The 14,011-nt window shown below is 39.1% G+C and overlaps 1 protein-coding gene across 1 annotated transcript; it reads right to left on the bottom strand.

Annotated features, from left to right (window-relative positions):
• Nucleotides 1-4,748: 4,748 nt before the first annotated feature.
• Nucleotides 4,749-12,350, bottom strand: dmrta2 (DMRT-like family A2). The gene is made up of 4 exons (XM_046299762.1): nt 12,258-12,350; nt 9,444-9,561; nt 6,909-7,379; nt 4,749-6,579 (listed from the first exon to the last, which is right to left on the bottom strand). Exons 3-4 carry the CDS (start codon nt 7,354-7,356, stop codon nt 5,735-5,737), a joined length of 1,293 nt encoding a protein of 430 aa, XP_046155718.1. The 5' UTR covers nt 7,357-7,379; nt 9,444-9,561; nt 12,258-12,350; the 3' UTR covers nt 4,749-5,734.
• Nucleotides 12,351-14,011: the final 1,661 nt, after the last annotated feature.

The following is a 14,011-nucleotide window of genomic DNA, read 5'->3' as shown; positions in this document are numbered from 1 at the left end:
GGATATGCGACGAAAAATATGTAAAACGATATATACAAGGGCCAAGGACGTCTGACTGCTACGCCATCTTGGATTGGATTGAGGAGCTTCAATGTTCCACAGCGGAGATTGGAGTATCTGTCCATAGGACCACTTTAAGCCGTACACTCCACAGAGCTGGGCTTTACGGAAGAGTGGCCAGAAAAAAGGTTGTTGCTTAAAGAAAAAAATAAGCAAACACGTTTGGTGTTTGCCAAGAGGCATGTGGAAGACTCCCCAAACATATGGAAGACGGTACTCTGGTCTGATGAGACTTAAGCTTAAAATTAAGGTACTCTGGTCTGATGAGACTTAAGCTTAAAATTAAGCTTTTTGGCCACAAAGGAAAACGATATGTCTGGCGCAAACCCAACACCTCTCATCATCCCGAGAACACCACCCCCACAGTGAAGCATGGTGGTGGCAGCATCATGCTGTGGGGATGTTTTCATCAGCAGGGACTGGGAAACTGGTCAGAATTGAAGGAATGATGGATGGCGCTAAATACAGGGAAATTCTTGAGGGAAACCTGTTTCAGTCTTCCAGAGATTTAAGACTGGGACAGAGGTTCACTTTCCAGCAGGACAATGACCCTAGGCATACTGCTAAAGCAACACTCGAGTGGTTTAATGGGAAACATTTAAATGTCTTGGAATGGCCTAGTCAAAGCCCAGACCTCAATCCAATTGAGAATCTGTGGTATGACTTAAAGATTGCTGTACACCAGCGGAACCCATCCAACTTTAAGGAGCTGGAGCAGTTTTGCCTTGAAGAATGGGAAAAAATCCCAGTGGCTAGATGTGCCGAGTTTACAAAGACATACTCCAAAATATTTGTAGCTGTAATTGCTGCAAAAGGTGGCTCTACAAAGAAATTGACTGGGGGGGGGGGGGGGGGGTGAATAGTTACACACGCTGAAGTTCTATTTTTTTGTCTTATTTCTTGTTTGTTTCATAATAAAAATGATTTTGCATCTTCGAAGTGGTAGGCATGTTGTGTAAATCAAATAGTATATATATTTTAATTCCAGGTTGTAAGGCAACAAAATATGAAAAATGCCAAGGGGGGGTGTATAAGGGAAAAATGGGAAACAGATCTAAAGGAAGAAATTGAGGAGAACCATTGATCACAGATATGTGAAAATGTTCATACTTGCTCCTAAAATCTAAGACAAACTACTGTAATTTAAGATGATTCATAGGAGTTACTACACTCCTCAACCTGGTCTCAGAGCATTTCATATTACTATATACTAAATCCGAGATACTCAATTTAGTATGTTGTGTTATTTTTGGTATGGTTACATAAGACATATGGTTACTTTAGGCTTAAATGGTTGAAGGGTGGATGTGTGGGTGTATAACCTGAACATAAAGCAACCCAAAGGTTGCGAGTTCAAATTCCATCATGCACAACTTTAGCAATTTAACTAATTTGCAACATTTCAACTATTTCCTACTTTGCAACTACTTGGCATGTTAGCTAACCCTAAACCCTTTTCACTAACCCTTCCCCTAACTTAACCCTAACCCCTAGGCTAGCTAAAGTTAGCTAGAATTTGCAACATATGCATTTAGCTCATTCGTAACATATTGTACGTTTTGCAAATATGTAACATATAAATACGAATTGTATTTCGTAACATGTCATACGAAATGTGTGATGGACATCCACAAATTAATAAATACCATACGAAATTGAACACGTATCATACTAAATGGAGTCTCGGATTTATGTACAGAATGATCCAAAATGCTCTGACCAGGTTGCACTCCTGCCAGAATGCATTGAATGCACTCAGAAATATCAGATCTCTGTTGGAACCCTATTACATATGCTGTGGTCCTGTGATAAACTGATACGATTTTGGGATAATGTATGTGCTATAATTTCATTGTGTTTAGGAATTTATACCCATCCATCTCCACGATTATGTCTGTTGGGAAATGTAAATATTGGTTCTCAATATCAATCAAAGTTTTGTAATCTAGGTCTAATTTCTGCTGCAAAACAAATGTAGAGCCATCAGTTGGAAAGCCTCATTTTCACCCTCAAACTATCTAGCTACGTACCGTTGGATTTTGTATATTATAAAAGGTAAACAAAAACCGGAAGTGTTTGACAAAATTTGGAAACCATATGTATTTTTCTTAAAGCTGCACTGTTGGTTAAGGGCTTGTAAGTAAGCATTTCTCTGTAAGGTCTACACCGGTTGTATTCCGCGCTGTGACAAATAAAATGTTATTTTATTTTTGATCACCGGGGAAGGTGTTATATAGTGGGCGTTTGGTTTTTGTGTTGCGTTTTGATGTGGAAAAACTAATCAAAAACAATTTATACATTTTTTTTACATTAAAGATATGAATCGAATAACAGAGAACATGTATTTCCAGTTAAATTAAAGCCATCAAATGATCTCTATCCCATTCCTATCGAATATCACCTTACTATGAACATGTGATGTATGCGGCTGACTGACAATTACTTGGTCCAAAGGACAATCATAGTATAAAAGAGACGATTATACCGCAAGGTTTGAATGTCCAGATACTACAAGGATTGCTCAATTCGAAAACCAGATTTATTATCATTCCTTGTGGCAGGTCATTTAATGTAAGGCTCTGAAGTTATTACAACAAATACACTTTATGAAATGTGTAATAATGGGCCTCTCAGTAAGTGTTGGGTTTCGTTTTCCGTTTGTCATTATGAAGGCACCCTGTCAATGACTTTGTTTACATTGTTATTTGGAAGGTGAGAGTGAACACTTCAATTCCACTGAGCAAGAGAGATGAGGTTTCCACGGCATATTTCAAGAGTAGTGAAATTTGAATTTTGAAATGAATGTGCTCTTTGCCACTTCCCCATTGTGTTTCTGTTTTCCCTCTCAAAAGGTATGCGACCCGGTCTATAGCTGGAAAGTCTATACGATTACTATACGTTTTTAAAAAATGCATACAAAGGAATACAAATATTGTCATGAGACAGAGGCGTCATGCCCACACGGGCACGCGCCCCTTCAGATTTGTCCTGTAAAAAAGATTTACACAGTACCAGTCCAAAGTTGACACCTACTCATTCCATGGCTTTTCTTTATTTGAACTTTTTTCTACAATGTAGAATAATAGTGAAGACAACAAAACTACGAAATAACACATATGGAATCATGTAGTAACCAGAAAAGTATTAAACAAATCCAAATATATTTTATATTTGAGATTCTTTAAAGTAGCCACCCTTTGCCTTGATGACAGCTTTGCACACTCTTGGCATTCTCTCAACCAGCTTCACTACTAAAGGACCCCGATAATAAGAAGAGACTTGCTTGGGCCAAAAAACACCAGCAATGGACATTAGACCAGTGGGAATCTGTCCTTTGGTCTGATGAGTGCAAATTTGAGATTGTTGGTTCCGATCGCCATGTCTTTGTGAGACACAGAGTAGGTGAACGAATGATCTCACTTGTGGTTCCCACCGTGAAGCATGGAGGTGGTGGTGTGATGGTGTGGGGTTGTTTTGCTGGTGACACCATCAGTGATTTATTTAGAATTCAAGGCACACTTAACCAGCATGGCTACCACAGCATTCTGCAGTGATACACCATGCCATCTGGTTTTCGCATTTGTTTTTCAACAGGGTAATGACACAAAACACTTCCAGGCTGTGTCAGGGCTAATTGACCAAAGAGATGGAGTGTTGCATCAGATGACCTGGCCTCCACAATTAAGATGGTTTGGGATGAGTTGGACCGCAAAGTGAAGGAAAAGCAGCAAACAATTGCTCAGCATATCTGGAATTCCTTCTAGACTGTTGGAAAAGCATTCCAGGTGAAGCTGGTTAAGGGAATGACAAGCATTTGCAAAGCTGTCATCAAGGCAAAGGGTGGCTACTTTGAATAATGTAAAATATATTTTGATTTGTTTCACACTGTTTTGGTTACTACATGATTCCATGTGTTATTTTATAATTCTGATGTCTTTACTATTATTCTACAATGTAGGAAATAGTACAAATAAAAGAAAAACCCTTGAATAAGTAGATGTGTCCAAACTTTTGACTGGTACTGTGTGTGTGTGTATATATAAATCTTGTTTGCCTGTAATATTACAAGCCACCTAACAATTTCATGAAGTTGGCTTTAGCTAGCCCAGCTAGGTTCCCAATCTCCCAACTTTATAACTAGCTATCAAGAAGCCATTTCAGGCTAGAAATCAAGTTAGAGTAGCTGGCTTGTCAAACTATCTTTGCTGGCATGCTCTGCTGCCAAGGTTGGTAGACTTAAGAAAAACAACCACTTACTAAATGTACTGAAGACTAATTTCTTTACCCCGATTTTTAGCAGTGATGTATATTTCGTTTCTTTATTATTTTTTTTTAAAGAACCAACAGTCAAGAGTATATAGACAGCTCAAGACGTATTTTTAGAAATGCAGAAAAACATATTTTTTTACATAGAATGAACCATAATGATTATGGCTGTAGATTGCAGGAAAAAGCGTTTTCAGGTGTTAGAAAAATGACCCCCTCCGGACCACCCTCACATACTTTGTGCCCCATCAGATTTGTGGGGTACAAGACGAGACAAATTTCTGAAACATAAAAGTTGGCAAAGGTTACATAATATTTGTATAAGCACTATATGATAATTACTGCAAATAATAGCCTTATAGGAATAATACAAATAATATCAGTAAATTGTTTGTGTGGCGTCTAGAAATAATTGGCAACCATTTTGTATAAAATAACATTTATTTCCAGTAATTTCACGTGACACTACAGCTTGTGACAGAGGAGCAATAGACTTGCAAACAAATGCAATTTCACAAAACAGAAAATGTTGTAGTGTAGTTGATAAAATGCTGGATAAAGTACACAGGTAAAGTCAATTATAATATAATCAATCTTATATAATCAAATGCAATATACAATGTACTGTTGGATAAAAAGTCAGAAAAATAATGCCAATACATCATTCGTTTTAACAATTAAACTTTCGATTGCAATTTTCAACGTCAGTAACCTAAACGTTATGGAAATAACTTGATCCCACTTGAACGTTTTTTTTTAAAGCCTGGCTGTCCTAAAAAAACATTTAAGTGAGCAATAATTCCTTAGTAACTAAGGTTGGATGTTTCCTCCAGATCTCTTTTTTTTGTAGTAAAAATAAAAAGTAACAATTGCACCAGGTTCACAAAACACAACAACCCAAATATTTCAAAAAGTGAAATTGGGTTGCACCACTTTTTTTCAATCTCACAAAACCCTACAATTTACAGGAACCATATCGAATTTATCATTTGGATGTGCTTCGTATATGTACTTCGGTATTATGCTACTGCATACATTATGGTGTGATGAATAATTTGTCTGTCAGTTTTTCTGGAATTGCAACCCCTTTAGTAATGTTTCAGATAAAATACTTTCATTGGCGAGATATTTTCAAGTTACACACTATGATTGGAGGGAGACTTAAAGCAACAATTGTGTATATGCCCATGGAATAATAGGCTCTCTCTGAGAAAACAAAGTTACATAAGTGAGCTTAGGTTCGCATGGGACTAAAAACAAAGCATTATGTACAGCAGTGGAGTATCAAACATTACTTATTTCTTCATAACATTCAACACTTGTGGCTACAAATACACTGTTCCTCTCTGAGCGTGTCCACTTGAACCTTAGCCCCAACACGACTGAGTTAATGAAACATTGCACCTTCTCAGTCTAACGGTTTGTCTGGGTTATTGTTGACGAGGGGCCCGTACAGGCCATTGGTGTACCCTTGGTCTTTGTGCAAGAGTGTCCTGTCCCGTATGAGGTCACTGAATGAGTAGTCCATTGGTGGCCTGAAGCCCAGAGTTGGCATCAACCCCGTGGTGGAGTAGGGTGTCATGAAGGTGAGCCCTCTGCTGTGGGCCGAGTAGGCCAGCCGCAAGGGGTTTAGTCCCAGATGGGTGCTCAGGGGGTAGGTGCTGGGATCCGCGCCAAAGTGTGGCGCATTTGGCTGCAGAGGGGAGAAGGCGGAGCGGTTGCTCAGCGTTATTGCTCCCGGTAACATGGGCCTTGGAGTGGAAGAAAGGTGCGGCTGTGCGCTCTGGAGCATGCGTTCTGCTGTCCACACCTGCTCCGGGGCCTTGGCTTGTCCACTGTTGTTGAGAATTTGCTCGATGGCCTGCACCACGTCTTTCCCGCAGCCCTGTAGAACCAGTTCGAGAACACTTCGCTTGTGGCTGGGGAACACTCTGGTCAATATGTCGATGGGGTTCATTTGCCTGGAGGCGGCCGATGGTTCTTGATCATCTTTGTCGGTTTCCGAACCCGAGTCAGATCCTAAGGGGCTAATCGAACCCGGGGTGTCCTCTCCGTCTTTCATTGCCTTTGAGACAGGAGAGCTAATGAACGACTCCCCGTCTCCATTCTCGGAGCCCGAGCCATGACGCCCGTCTGGGGATGAGATCCCTGGTTCACTGTCAGTGGAAACCGATTTGCCCACAGTCTGCTGCTTGGTCACTGATACTGACATTTGGGACTTCGGAAACAATTCAAACTTCTGCATGCTTGAATCTGTGAAATAGATACATTTAAAAAACGATGAGATGTCAGTCAAATAACAAAGACGACCAATACGCTCCGTTTGATTGTTTTACCAAGATGCTCACTATCACTTGACAGTTTGGTCAATTAAAATGCCAGCTTGTCATCTGGAAATATGCGTCACCTCAAATTTCTCCATCAGGGTCCTTTACGTTACTCTTCAAAGTTACGAAAAACAATGCGGAAAACACGCTTACGCACAAAACAATCTGACCTACATTGTGCCAATATCATTACGTCGGCCTATCAGTGTTTATGAGCAGGCTACTCTGAGCAGGATAATATATAAATCCACTTACCGGAGTTACTTTCGTTGTTGACAGAACCGAAGACCTCATAACTCTGACGAGGTGGTATGATGCCGTTGGCGGCCGCCAAAGCTAGCCCTTCTGCTGTCCCGTACAGGAGCTGCAGCTCCCGGGCTTCGTTCTCCTCCTGAGCTTGCTGTCGACGGAGAGCCACTTGTGCGGCCATTACGCGCTGTCTCTCAGCGATTAGGGTGCATTTGGCGCACATACAGTCCTTCCAGCGGCAATAGCGTTTATGGCCTTTCAGCGCAGATACCACGCCATGATTCCTGCAGCGAGCACACTTCGGGGTGCGAGGATACTTCTCCGTTGCGCGATATAGCATTGGACCCCGCAAGAGGCTACTGGCCATGGAGACGGGGATGTTGACAGACGCTCCGGCTCCAGGGTGGACCTGGGATCCTGACGGTGCGGTGGAGAGCTCTGGTCTCAGATCCATGTCCTATTGCTGATCAATATCTACTATCAATCGGAAAAAGTAACGTGATGATGCAGCGTAGTTTGTATTGATGCTGAGGAGTAAATTGTTCACACCAGTCGAACAGTTGTCAACATCCCTGCACAACTTCTAAAGTAGGTTAATCTACTGGTGTTCTGTCCATTGAAGATAACGATACTTAGCCGCAACTAGATAAAATACCGATTGTCAACTTGCACGAGTAAGGTATAAAACGCCATGCAACCTGCCAAGAGTTGATTAACTCTGCAACAATCTGTACTGAAAAATGAACTTTTAACGTGTTATGTACGAGGAGAAATCCAAGAGACTTGCAGAAAGTAGTGCCCTGTTTTAACTTAATATCACCTAAAAGGAGCCGAGGTTGCTATACTCGCACCAGCGTGAGACACTAACTTACTCAAGAGATTGCCACTAGATACAGATCCTCCTCTCTCCATTGTTACTCCTACGTTTTCATTAGACAAATTTGACAACAATGTGGCGCCTATCATTGGCCAAAGGGGGAAGGTGCAATCTGATTGGCCTGTCACTTTTTCAACTGTGTCCACCTGAGTTCTTTCTCAAATAACAAGTGTTTAGAATCTGAAGGGGATCCTGAAGAGCTAAAATATAATTTTCATCTTCAATTCAAAAGCAAAAAGAAAACTACATATCAAATCAAATAATATTTATACAAAAATTGAATATTATGCTAAGATTCCAAAGCTCATATTAAATGCAATTATCGAGACAGGCAATAATTCGATTTTTGAAGTTGATCTGTATTGCTTTACTTGATTATATTGCTTGATGTATAGTCACGTGTCTTTCCTGTATAAAACGCCTTTATTGATCCTTTCATTTACGCTTTTTTTTATTAAGACAATGTTTAAAGGCTCACTGACGTCACTGTCCTTTAATTCCGTCAAATCACAAGGTAAGTACATTTACATATTGATTCAAATAGACTAGCCTATGCAGTGCAAGAGCTGGTAGAATGTTGTGCATTCTACATGTCTTAAGATAAATAAAAATACAACTTTGTCATAGTAATTTACGTGTTTTTATTGTACAATGATAGCACCATTATTACACGATTTTAATGCTACTCATGGACATTCATTATGCGATTCGATTGAGCCAAGCCGGACCCTTTGATACATAGCCTACGTAAGATAAGTAGCCTATTGTGCACTGACAATAATAATAAAACGTTTCAGTGCGGTTAAGTTTAGGAATAGAATTGGCATATCGAAAAGTAGCCTACATATTATTTACGTCGTCAGCAAACAGTGAGCCAACAACTATCCTTCCATTCAATTTTTTTGGGGTACAATATTTCAATTCAAGCACATAGCTACCAAATACCTTCAACATGCATGAATCAAATGGTTAAAAAAACGAGTAACCTTATGAGTCGATAGGCTATAGCCTAAACAAATAATTTACTGTGAGTGAGCCGGAAATTTAAAGACCGCATGTTTTGCAATTACAGTAAACAGCATTTGAGGTCGTGAGAAAATATAAAATCAAACAACCTCGTACTTGACAGACTGGTCTTTTGCCTGGAATTATTTTTGAGAATAACCATCTTGAAATAATTGCTGCTTGTCACGTTGGCTTTTGTCAGTAGGCAATACCTCAAGTCAAGTGCAAACAGTAGTCAAAGCCTGTATGCAGCACCCCAAGGAAAAAAAACAGGCAAAATTCTTAAATTACTCCATAGACAAAGTCTACATTTTCCTACAATAAAGTTTATAATTGTATTATTTTCTATTAATAAATCGATGTTCATAAGTGTTTATGGTTTAGCTTAATTTATTTCATCTTAAGACAATCATTTAAAAAGGCATTGACTGCCAACGTGAGAATCAGTAGGTAATTATTTACACAAATTAACAATTATATCACTAGCAAATGTTGAAAGTTTCATATTGAATTATGACAAATATATTCCAACTTAGCCTGTATATGAACCATTATTAAACTTGCAGCCTAAGTGTACATTGAATTGTAAAAAATAAAAAAATAAATCACAGGATATTTAATTTGTACTTTTGGACGACCAGATTGCAGGTGATACTAACTTGAAGGTTGCTGGCCCGCCATGGACACCAGGGGATGATGTTGCAATCGTTCATGTCACTCCAGGATGAACTTGGGATCCTGGTGGTGCCTTGGATCCCTGCCCTCGATGACCTATGCCTACAATCAAATTGTAAACGACGTGGGTATGGTTGATAAATTGGATGAAACTTCGCCGATGCTCTACTGGGTCAATTTTCAACCGTAGACCTTAATTTTTCACTTTGTACAAACCATTTGAATAATGAGGCAAATAATTAACGATAATGAGCTATTATAAAATATAAACGGGTGAGAAATGTCAATTCGAGTGGATCAATTCAATAAGAATATTTTGATTAATTTAGTCGACTCCAATAACCATTTTAAAATGGCACAATTACTACCAGTAAACAAACGCAAATATCAAGAGCAAATGGGTATGTAGGCCTTCGTGTTTCGATCCTGGTGGATCATGCAATGTTGAGTGTTAGTTAATTTGGTGCAAGTAAAACGTAACAAACATAGGACCTCCAATTCTCTAATTTCACAGTGATATTGATGGACCGCAGAAAAACCAACATTACCCATGTCCCCTCTCCAGTAACCTTTAGTAATACAGGTCGGTTAAACATTTCACTTGTAGGCCTACATGGGGACACTGCAATAATTGTATTCTAATGAATGTGGGTTTAGGCTATATTGACTGGATAGGGCTGCATGAGTAACTTCACAAAAGCAAACCAAAACATCATAACCTGTACCTTTATAACCCTGAGCACCTTTCCACATTTGGTATAGGGCTTTTCTGGGCTCCTCCACTGGAGGTGTATGCCCCACTCTGTTTCGCGCGCTGCGTATCCCAGCACGCGGAACTGCCACTGATTGATTACCTACAGAATCACAGTAAGCAAATGACATCTTGTTTTCCATGCAGCTGTCATCTGCACCTTTAATTAGCCTACCTAATAGAATATATTAAATACATATTTTTTATTTATTTTTACATTCAAGTAATGTCGGCAGTGATCTCACACGCATGAAAAAAAGAGGGGTTCATTGCGTTCACTATAAATCACGGTGTGGGTTAATATGTGATATTTTATTTTTAAAAAGGTGTAGTTTTTTAACCTGTAGTAAATGTTGAACAAATTTGTTGATTAATATTTTGACGATAAACATCAACATGCTAATTAAACACAAGCACACAAATCCGTTGAGGGCTGTGTGGCACTAAGCATTCATCTAACAATATCGGTTAAAGTTGAAAATATAATAGCCTTGACAGAGTCCACCCAGAAACTATATTTTGTTGTTTCATTAGTCCATTGTTGATATAGTCCCAAATTGTTTTGCATGTCAGCAATGAAGTTTTAAAGATATAACTTACAAAATACATACAGTATGATGCATCATACTGGCTGTATTTCTGTCATTGTAAAGTTATATATCTTTAAAACATGCACAATATTTTTTGGGATTATATCAACAATGGACTAATGAAAGAAATACCAAAATATAATTTTGGGGTGGCATTTTCCTTTAAAATATTAGTTCAATAAGAATTCAATAGGCCTAGTACCATACAACATTCTTATCTGGGTTCTCTCATGGTTTCCAATGAAATGCCCCAGCGCAGTTAAGTGACTGTGGGTACTTAAACAAATTCAACATTCTATGAACTGTTCATTAAGCCTATGCATAAAAAAACATGTGAGGCTTTCATTTCTTTACGAGAGGCGCTAGGTGACTGAGTTTACACCTTTTTAGACAGCCACAAAAGGAATGCTTGACACAACATATGTAGCAGCATGTTTCTGCAACCGCAGCACCCTGGTAAAGTATTCGAGCGAACACTTTCGCTGCTGCCGCCCTGCCTGAGCACGGCTGAACCAGGATTGCCTCCTGGGGTCTTCCGCTGAACTGGCATAGTTTATTAAACGAGACCGAGGTGAGAGTAGCAGTTATACAAAGTGTAAGCGGCACCGGGTTTGGTGGAAAAACCACTGCGCATTTTACACGCTTCATCTGTTCACCAAGTGCTCATTAGGTTGCTAACCTCTAGTTCAAATGAGGCTCTGGCGATGTTGAGTTTAAGCGAATGGTGGCATTTCCCTAAAGACATTTTAGATCTAAACCTTAAAATAACTGCATAAAAATACCCCTTTGTTGCTGTGACCCACAATTTAGGCCATGAACTAGTTGAGCTATATTGAACCTCACAGGCCACCCCAGTAAAAATAGACTACGCTTGGTCGTATTTAGTAGGCCTAATTTACTCTACCCATAACTCATGGATTACTCTTCAAATAATGAGTCCCATAGGCTCAAGGCGAGACACTGGCATTGCTGTATATTTCTCTGAGAATACGTGGAAGGTCAAAGTCCCTCAAAAAAACAAACACTTGAGCCCTTCTTCCCCACTCTTGACCGATGGAACACGCATTTCTAAATGTGGGATAACCCCGACATCACATTTTATGGGTCTTTTTGACAAACCTTTCCCCACCGTTCAGTGGCAGTACACGCACCACGCACGCACGCACTCTTTTTGAAGCCGGCCGTTTCTTCTGCCCAAGAGGCAGTGCGGCAGAGGTATCATCCCTCACTTTACATAGTGGGGGTTAAAATAAATTTATCCATAAGGAGATTAATTTGATAATGTCATACTGTATTAGGCTACTTAGCCTTAGACCCACCCATACAATAATGACAACAGTGTGCATATAACTACGTCAACAAAAGTAATCAAGCTATTAATATACAGCCATTCCACGCCTCCAATTCTAAAATGTTAAACAGTTTTAGAGTAGCCTAAATGTGTGTGTGTTACTTACGTCCGCACAGCCAATTAAAATGCAGACGTTATCCTTCCACATCTGCCTCCTTTGCAAACGAATGGCACAGAAAAGGTAGACCATGAATGGGCGTTCATTGAGATCACAGATGGAGTATGGGTTTTTGCTCGAAATTTGAGAAACACCATTGTCCCCAATCAAAACTCAATGTGTTGTCCTACAATGGGCTGGGCTTTGAGCTCTGCCGCTTCAATTGGCCTTGTTTTTTAAACTTGAAGTGTTCAGTACAAAGGCTTGCCTCCTAAATGTCACCTCCTGAATGCTCGCCTCAAGACCGTGCTCAAAAAGAAAAATAACACAATTATGAAGCAATAATTAGCCTACTCTGCTTCACTTCGCACGCCACTGCTCCCATTCAACTCCCTTTAGCTATGCTTAATGCTTTATTCCAGGGCATGATAATCCGAAAGCAACAGATTTAATTTGGCGTATATATTTTTTTGCATATAAATTGATTTGGGACTCGTTAAATAAATTAATGTTCCATGTCGTTGCAATACCAGCCTGCTGAATTATAGCTTTTCGCTCAGGCCTAAAGTTTACCCGGATGTTAGGCCCATAATAAAAACACAACTACAGTCAATTAAGCGTCAATTTGAGTTTAATCGATTACCAATTTACTAGAATTACAAAACAACAAACATCACCAATTGGCATGATGGCATTGATAATATTTCTTCCTTGTGTTTTTACAAGAGCTGAAATTACTGACACGAGTTCACAGTTGTCAGTATTTCAGATCTTGTAATAACTGAACAGCTATGTCACACAGCATTTAGATTGTCATGCAATTTACATGAGGGTCGGGAAACAAACATATTGGCTTATTTTTCTTTTGCGCCTTTAGTTTATTTGTGGTTGGCTATTCATGCAGTCAGAAATAGGTTTATAAAAATCGCACTCCGCATATCAACTCACTATCTCATGTTTTTAGTGAGGAATACAAAAAAACGGAAAAATAACAAATCGTAAAAGCTACAACTCCGTAGGGCAACGAATGAGGCAAAGTTAAACAATTTCATAAATGGAAAAAAATATTTTTGTATGCTAATTGGTCCTCTAAGCACGCAGCGAAACGTAACTGCATCGCTTTTGCCCTGATTAGCCTCATAATAGCTGTTGATTAAAATGCTGTTTACAATACATCATTTATAAGTGTAGGCCTACGGAGGCTGTAATTATATTCTATCAAAATAAAACGGCCTAAAAATGGAACATAGATACGTTTTTTTTCTTCTATTGTGTTACTGGACTGTACGTTTGTTTACTCCATGTGTAACTCGGTGTTGTGTTTTGTTTTGTCGCACTGCTTTGCTTCATCTTGGCCAGGTCGCAGTTGTAAATGAGAACTTGTTCAACTGTCCTACCTGGTTAAATAATGGTGAAATAATAATATATATCTTTTTTAAATGGCTTACAGTCCCTATGAACTACATGAAACAAGCATTATTTTAAACGTACTGTAGCTGTGCCAATGTTTGTGGGCAATTGCATGAAAAATAGTATAAAATGGTCTGCGTTATCCTAAACAGTTCTTATTCCGTTTAAATTTACATAAAGGATACAATTCTATAAGGCATTTATTTTTGTAGGCTTCAAGAGGTTTAATTAAGTCCTGAACTTTATTTACTTCTACAAATTGAATAAAAGACAGACCAACAATAATGCGAGAAAGACCTAACATAATTGATACATTTTTCATATGCCATAAATCCTAATTTCAATCGAAAAAC

Source organism: Oncorhynchus gorbuscha, linkage group LG15 (genome assembly GCF_021184085.1).
Source record: "Oncorhynchus gorbuscha isolate QuinsamMale2020 ecotype Even-year linkage group LG15, OgorEven_v1.0, whole genome shotgun sequence".
Taxonomy (NCBI): domain Eukaryota; kingdom Metazoa; phylum Chordata; class Actinopteri; order Salmoniformes; family Salmonidae; genus Oncorhynchus; species Oncorhynchus gorbuscha.
This window is presented reverse-complemented; position numbering and strand designations above follow the sequence as displayed.

What these genes read in the sequence shown, in the direction of transcription:
- dmrta2 (XM_046299762.1), bottom strand. Translation starts at nt 7,356, where the DNA reads ATGGATCTGAGACCAGAGCTCTCCACCGCACCGTCAGGATCCCAGGTC. An exon ending in CAACAACGAAAGTAACTCCG is followed by an intron (nt 6,580 to 6,908) that starts GTAAGTGGATTT and finishes TCTATTTCACAG; the next exon opens with ATTCAAGCATGCAGAAGTTT.